At 31.9% G+C, this 8,188-nt stretch overlaps 1 protein-coding gene across 1 annotated transcript; it reads right to left on the minus strand.

The window, feature by feature from the left end:
- Positions 1-6,371: 6,371 nt before the first annotated feature.
- Fer2 (48 related 2) lies at positions 6,372-8,091 on the minus strand. The gene is made up of 3 exons (XM_040727183.2): positions 7,614-8,091; positions 7,272-7,548; positions 6,372-7,139 (listed from the first exon to the last, which is right to left on the minus strand). The coding sequence occupies exons 1-3, from the start codon at positions 7,825-7,827 to the stop codon at positions 6,551-6,553; spliced, it is 1,080 nt and encodes a 359-aa protein (XP_040583117.1). The 5' UTR covers positions 7,828-8,091; the 3' UTR covers positions 6,372-6,550.
- Between the last annotated feature and the right edge of the window lie 97 nt (positions 8,092-8,188).

Consider the following 8,188-nt stretch of genomic DNA (forward strand, 5'->3'; position numbering starts at 1 on the left):
AAAGCTTTTTCTGAGGGAACTCATATAATAAGTACCACTAAACACTAAATATTGGGTATAAGACTTATTCTTATGCGATAAATATAAAATATTGATCTTTGATGTAGTAAAAAATAAATATTAAACTATATAAACATATTGGGTTGAATTACGCTTATGGACATGATTAAAATTAGTTTAACTTATTCTGAAGTTAATCTTGGAAAATAAATTACGAAAAATAATTTTTAAATTACGAGTTTCAATCATTCTTTAAAAAATATGATTGTTTTTTCCTGACGAGTTTTTTTAGCGTGGAAAAGTGGTAGGGTGATTAATGAGTATTCAAGTGAGTGACGAGTAAAGTTCGTAATTCCTCGAGTGTTTTTTTTTTTTTTTTTGAAACTCGAAAATACTCTTGCAGCAAAATTCAGTTCACGGGACATCACTATAAATATTATTTACATTAATTAAAGGAAGGCAATTTATTTCAACAATTGTAATTCTTAGAAATTTATAGCAAAAGGATATTTTTTAACTATTATTTCAAATATTAAAGAATCGGAATCAGCATCGGGATTTTTTATTAGAATTGTATCGGTATTGGGTATATAGGAAGGTCATATAAGATGGAATTTCTCCGACATCCCTTCACAATTATACTATAAGTCCAACAAAGACTTATATTTATTACTCCCTATTGTCTTTCATGGGCACATTCACTAGTTATTACTTTAAATCAGGCTAAGGTTGCAACAACAAAAAGGTATCCCACGATTTCTAGGTCATATTTTATTCGGTTCTAGGACAATAGGCCAAAAACTTCTTTGAGAAAGGACAATTTGCAGAATGTACATTTTCCCGTAGGACCATTTGGCCGAAAAATGGTCTTAAATTATTGTTATATACGATTGCATATTTTAATTCAATTTAAAATGATAATATAATAAATAGGTATTGTTCATATGCAATATATGTCATATAGATAAATTAATGAGTATTCTTTCTGTATAAAAAACAATTTATCAAGAAATACTTTATTTTACTTTTCCTTAGAATCCCTCCCTCTTCCAGGTTGTGGATAATTAAATATAATAACTACTTTGACTTTATTCAGCCTTTAAGGCTAAAACACTCAAACATATGTCCAATAATTTTTTGCCATGTAACAAAAGTTGAAAGATACGATGAGTATTTTGGTTTTGTTCTTTTTAAACACATTTTGTAGAAACTGTATTCAAGATAACTTGATAAAAAATTTATATTTGTTACTTTATAACTTGATTCCTTTAAAATTGAGTAACAAAGAAATAATTAAACAATCACTCCTTTGACATTTACCAATAGGAAAAATAATTAGAAAGAAAAACCCCTTTATAAACTGGGAACATAAATATCAAGATTATTATCCGTTATCCGTACTACCAACTCTCCCGGGAAGGAATACCGAAGAGATTGATTTCCGGTGCCATGGTAGTATATCAGTTCCTTAGATTCCTTCAATATCTCAATAATTAAATGAAATTCAATTTATTATATTAATAAACATAAATTACATCATACTTTTAAAAATATATAGTTAATTTAATATTTATGAAAAATTTAATTCAAATCAAAATATCTTTAAAACAAAAAAAAAAAAACTAATATATTTATTTTGATTAAATTATTTGAAAAATTCATGTTTTCTTATTAAGGCTATTTTTTTTATTGTCAAATAAATAAAAAATGGCTGCACAATTTCCCTTTCAGACAAATTTATTACAAGCTTAACTTTTACACGAAATGCATTATTTTGAAATGCGACAGCACATGGACCGTGTCACCGGGTGGGCATTGCTTCCCCAGTTAGCTTGTTCCCCTTACGTTATACAATGATGCGCAAAGTTATTATTGATCTGATAATATTTGATAACTATTAAAACTAGCAAGATCATTTATGTACATTTACATATTATATAAATTTTCTAATATGTATAATTTAATATAAAAACCTCTTTCATTATACTTTAACAATTCAATGTATAATTTTTAAACCAGAAAATCAAAAAGCTTTAATGAGTTTTAATAAACTTTATATTTTCTTATTTTACTTCGTGTAGGTATTTTTTTAAATATCAGTCTGAACATTGAATATGCATTAAAAAATCAAAAATATTAATCTGTAGAAGACAAAAGCGAAATGCGAGCCATTTAATTCGTAATGGCTACTTTTAAACATTATAATCCGGAGACGACGCATTAGATGCATCTATATACCTGATAGCTCTGTTAAACAATGTTGAGTCAATAATTAATATATAGCGTTTAACTTGCCTGACCTGATAGCTGCTCGATAAAACACTTTTTCCATATAGCTATTAGGTCAGACAAATTCATATTTTATGTTGTTTTATTTATACCAAAATACACCTATCACATGGAAGGCTCCTCATCTAAGGTTAGCAAAGGCTCAGATAATTCTAGAATGTTATCTGACTTCAAGTAAATCTTTCTAAGAATGTTGTATTCTCAATTTTGGAGTTTGCTTATACTGTTCAAAGTCAGGATCTCTGGTTTGGGAGGTGTACTTTAAAGAAATGCTTTGCACAACTGTTGTCATAATGGACAAGATGTCATCCTTTCGAAAAGACTTCCCTATTTTATCGCACATTGATTGAATAAACCATGAGCCCTAATTATTCGACCGAAATGAAGGATATCGTAGATAGCATGACTTGACTAAATGAAAATCTGTTTGATTGGACATTATATATATTTGTCTGGCAGAGCCATGTTCATCGACTTTGTGAACATATCGATGAGAGGAAGAAAATAAACACAAATCCCACTCCTATCAAGGGAGGATATAGGCAGGAATTATTCAATATTATTCTAAATCTAACAGGGGCTTTCACTTATATCTCCCCAACTAATCCTCAGTCCTCTGCCATTCATAAATCATTTGCACAAGCACTAATGATTACTTTCGACTGTGATGCTCTCTCATTAAAAAAATAAAAGAATAATGATTAAAGCTTTGGAAAATGAAAAAAAAGACTGTTCAGAATGCAAGCGCAAAAAGTTTTGCACTTGGTTTAGCTCATCATTTTTACACGATTTTATGACCAGTCAATTGACCTCCTGAATTCATTTTTTGGCTCTAAATATTATCTACAGTTTATATGTAATTAGTCATTATTTCAACAAATCATTATTTTCATCAGTCTATCTAATGCTACTGATGGTTTAAGAGTGGTGAATCAAATTGGAATGGAAATTGAGCAAACATTAAGTCAATGAGTATTTTATAAGAACTCATTGATTAAGTGTTTGTAAAGAAACTTTTAAAGAGTCCAGTATTGAGATTCCTGGCCCAAAAGTCTATAACTACAATATTTTGCCTGATTAGTGCTATTTTAAATGTAGATGGTTTACCTCTTTATAGCAGTAATAAAAAACAATAATAAATGTGGACAAGTAGTATAACAATGATCATTTGAATTTTATAATGTGACATCGAATACTTATTAATTAGTAATTATCTTATTTTTTTAAATCAAAAATTACATCAAATGTTTATTGGTTATCCCGAGAATATTAAATTATTGTATTATCTTCATCACAAGCGCTCCAAATTCTTTATGTTATTCATCTCATTTTTTTTTGGTTGCAACTTGTACATACAACTTACATATACGAGTTACAACTGTTACAAAATCGTAACTTGTACACAACCTATATATTTCATTTGTAAAATATGATCCTTCAGAATTCGACTATTCCCATTTTGAATTGGACATGATGTACTTCATTTGAATCCAGTAAATGATTTAAGAAAATGACTTGTTAATTCATAATTAATTATGATACTAATTTTATATGTACCTATTCTGTACACGTCACTTGCCAATAAGGTTGGATCAGTCTAAAAAATATAAAAAGACTGCAGTCTTATCAGTTTGGTCCTGATTAACTTTGATTTTATATGTGAATAATAAAACGAATGGAATCAATATATTTTTTATGATGTTATCTCTTCTTTTTAAAAATGCAAACATTTTCGGCTGTTTTCTTTTTGAACTATTTTTAGCAAATAAATTAACATTTCAAAGTAATGAAGAAATAGTGAAAATCATGCCCATACTTCCACTTTGCTAGTTAATCGTTTTAAGTGTTTTTCACTAGGTAGAATAATTAATTCCGATCCAACGAGCTGTTTATACAAAGCAGGACTAGTAGCCTGCCATACCATGGCTGCATTTAGAGTATGAAAGGATAATAAATACATTTTTTTTCTCCAAAGTTTTTCAAAAGTCCATAGTTATTCACAGAACATTAAATTTTTTCGAAAAAAGTTTGAAAAGTTAAGTTTTTTCAAACATAATTTCAAAAATCCACAGCTGGTTACACAAAATTACATTTTTTGGGAAAACAATTTCAAACATGAAATTTTTTCCTTTGCTGCTTAATTTGCCCAATTTACCTTATTAAAAAAAAAAAAAAATTACTCCTAAAAACATTGACAATCATTGCTTTCCCTTGTTTTTACACTATTTATATCATCAAATTCAAGCTTCTCACCCTAACAAACATATAATTTGATACTAAAATCAACCTTCTATAAAAAGTATGACCTCTAAAATCAGTGATTAAAGTTTTTCAGTATGTGAGCTCCACCTAGTGCTTAAGACTTTAAAAAGAGCCATATCTCCTTTACCAGTTGGCCGATTTTAAAATTACTTTTTTAGGTGATCAAGAGAGAAGGTTAGCTGTCATTGCGTTTCATTAAATTAACTACAAGTAGCTCTAAGATGAAGGAAACAGGCACAAGTCTCACTCCGTATGAAGCAAGGGTATTTGTTGGATGAAATGACTCCGTTTTCGATCACCAATCCTACTCTGCGTCCAAGAAGGACTCCCACTAATTACTCTAACACAAATCCTCAGGACATGAGCAAATACACTCGTGGTTACACTTTATGCTCAGACGTTATATCATATAAAATTAAATAATAATAAATCTGCTTAGATAATAAAGAAAACATTGTTCTGTTTACCAACAAAAAACAAAAAAACCGCACACGCTAAACACACTTAGAATTGAGAAACCTCACTCACTGTAGGCTGTAAATCCTAAGCATTTTCTGAAGATATTAGTATTTACTTCCTTCCTTGCCCTTTATAACTGATGGCAGATAATCTAATAGAATGTTAACACAGTTAAGCCCCTCTCCTTTTCAAATTATGAGGAGGAAAATGTTGATTTTCTGTTTCTTTTTTTAGAATGTACCGGTAAGGTCATTTTTCCAATATTATGCAAAACTTCACATAAGTTTTTTCTATTCCATATTTCTATTGAACTAACAGGTAAGTCAGTGTAAAAAATTGAGTATTTAAAAAAGAAATCCAAATAAAATATAAAAATCCTTTTTACTTTACGCAAGGGTTTCCGCAGGTTAATATACTTTTTGGAGTGCTGGGTTTGTAGAAAATAATTTCAAAAATCCTCAACAGTTTACTAAAAATTACTTTTTTTTTTGCAAAAATCAATATCCATTCTCAAAAAAAATTTCAAAATCCACAGCTATTCACAAGAAAATTAAATTTCGACCATGACAATTCAAAAATGAAATTTTTGGACAAAAAATTCAAAAATTTATAGGTATTTATAGAAAGTCACACAGAAATATGAAAAATTAAATTTTCTATTAAACATACATACTTCTTTTTTTGGGGGATCCCTTGTAGTCCACCCCCTGCGGACGCCTCTGCTATAATGTGTACAATTGCACTTTAAGATAATCATTGAATTCAGATTAGTGATGGTGCATTGAGAAATATTTCAATACCGAACAAATAAAGACTTCTAAGAGGTGATGTTCCAATTGAATGAAGCATCTGCAATGGGGAGGGAGGTGAATATTATTATTATTATTATTATTGGTTTCATCATGTTAATCTCCAGGAAAAGTCTGTTAATAACGATAATCAATATTTTAGGAGCCAACATCAAAGATATTGCAAAAAAACTACATCAACACAAAATAAAATGATTTCTTTTCACCACCCCCAAGTTCGAAGGTCATAATAATATTGTGTACGAGATAAAAATCACGTTCACGCCCGTTTTAACGTGCAACAATAGCCCCCCCCCCCCCTTATTTTTCATGTTATCCCCGTGCCTGTAAGGGTAACTCCGTATTGTTCTCTTCTGATACCCCATGGCGTGAGGGTATTCTATATATTTATAAATAAATTGGGTAAAGGATTTTGTCTCTACTTTTCGTAGAATTCTAATTATGTAGGCGGGAAAATCAGGGGTTACAAGGGAATTAGTACTTGATAGGATTTCTTTCATGGGAAAGAATCAAGAAGGACGGATCACCTTCAGCGAAGTAGGAGAGGGTCAATGGTAAATAAGGCTGTTTATTTATTTCATCATAATATTGATTTATTAAATATATAATTGGTCATTCTTTAAAAAAAAAAAAACAGAAAAAGGAACAGAGATATGTATATTTTTGTAGGGGTATGACTAGAGGTAAAGAGAAAAAAAGAGTAAAATTATAGAGGTTGAATATATGTTGACTCACATCCCTCCTCCCATACTCATATGACTAGGACAAGTATGTGAGAGATGTACTCCTCCAGCATGAGCAGAGTGAATACCCTCGTGGTGAGGGTGAAGGACATGAGCATGCTGTTGATGATGAAGTTGTGGATCTTGAGGATGCAGGGAATGATGTTGTCCTGGAAGACTGGGTCCACCAAGGAGTTGTTGGGAATGAGGGGCACCACTGGTTTGAGATGAGTTTGATATGACAGCGGCAGCAGCTGCTGCAGCTGAATTCATGTTGTCGGCGGAGAGTTGGAGATTGGATAGAACTCCTCGCCGAGAGGGACCCACCCCTAAATTATCCCAATTGATCCAAGCTAACCTTGCCGTCAAATCAGATGTATTCCATTCCTGACTTCCCTCTGTGCGGATCTCTCCTCGGAGGCAGCGTTCTATATATGCAAGGGGTTCCATGGTATCAGAGTGGTGAAGGATCTCTTTGAGAAGGGATATGTATGCGATGGCGAGTCGAAGGGTGTCAATTTTGGAGAGCCGCTTCTCGTATGGAAAGGTAGGAACGTGGAGTCGAAGTTCTTCAAAAGCAGAGTTAATACTTGAAGCACTGCAAAATAATGATAATAACATAAATACTGACAAATAAACATATTTTAAAAGGAATTGAGCCTCCCAAGGGTTTAGTTTGGTGTTTGAGGACATATGCTTTTAAGATTAGAGGTTAGGAGTTTGGGTATACCTATTATCCTCTCGTGTTGAATGTTGGGCGTACCTCAGAGTTCTTTTCTTATCTCTGGAGTTGCTGTTGTTACTACTGGAGTTGGGGACTGATGATGTTGTCGTACTCGTTGGTCGAGATGCTGTTGGATGAGTTTGCTGCGTTTGTGTTTGTCGATATCGATAACTGGATTCCATGTTGGAAGATGAAGGTGGTGAATGCTTTGAAGGGGAGGATCCGGAAACATGATGAGAAGACGAATAGTATTCAGCCTCACTTACTCCAGACTCGACATCCTCTATAAAAACATTGTTTTTAACTTAAAAAATGAGACTTTCCTAGAGGGGAAATTTATCTTCTTACCTAAGTACTGGCCATTATGCTGTGTTGCATTGGAGTGAAGCTGCTGTATACCGCAGTATGAATTTGGATCATTTTCACGTCCATTCATTGTGGAGCTCACAATTCCGGGAGAGGCCTCGAAATGCATCCCTTCGTTTCCCTGTGGCGACAAATATCCTAGATGGTGAATTGGATGATGCTCACTGTAGGTTGTTGAGTATTGAACTGATGCCATGGTATGGCCTTTATATTAATATTAAATATTTTTTTGTAGAAGTGCTTTCGAATATGCTTTTTATTCTTCTTGCTTCTGTTTCTGATAGGTTTTTGAAGGAAGAACAAGAAAAAAAACCCCGACCAAACTTCTGGTAATGAGTAGTATAAAAATATCCTTATAATAAATCTCTTCCTTTCTTTTATGGCTACACCACTCTCTACAAAAAGAGAAGAAAAAGATATGTTCTTGACAAGTGACTGGTTCTAATTTAGGTAACGGAATAAAAGAATTATTTTTAAATGTTGTGTATATATATATCATCTGAAAATGACATTTGGAAGATGCTTTCTTAAGTGAGAGGGAGGAAAGAGAGAGAGAG

The sequence above is a fragment of the Lepeophtheirus salmonis genome, chromosome 1 (genome assembly GCF_016086655.4).
Source record: "Lepeophtheirus salmonis chromosome 1, UVic_Lsal_1.4, whole genome shotgun sequence".
In the NCBI taxonomy this organism is placed as follows: domain Eukaryota; kingdom Metazoa; phylum Arthropoda; class Copepoda; order Siphonostomatoida; family Caligidae; genus Lepeophtheirus; species Lepeophtheirus salmonis.

Bases quoted from the DNA above. Each gene is read 5' to 3' on its own strand.
- Fer2 (XM_040727183.2), bottom strand. From the start codon at position 7,827: ATGGCATCAGTTCAATACTCAACAACCTACAGTGAGCATCATCCAATT. The intron at 7,549-7,613 runs GTAAGAAGATAA...ATGTTTTTATAG, and splicing joins GCATAATGGCCAGTACTTAG to AGGATGTCGAGTCTGGAGTA. The intron at 7,140-7,271 runs GTATACCCAAAC...ATTATTTTGCAG, and splicing joins TCAACACGAGAGGATAATAG to TGCTTCAAGTATTAACTCTG.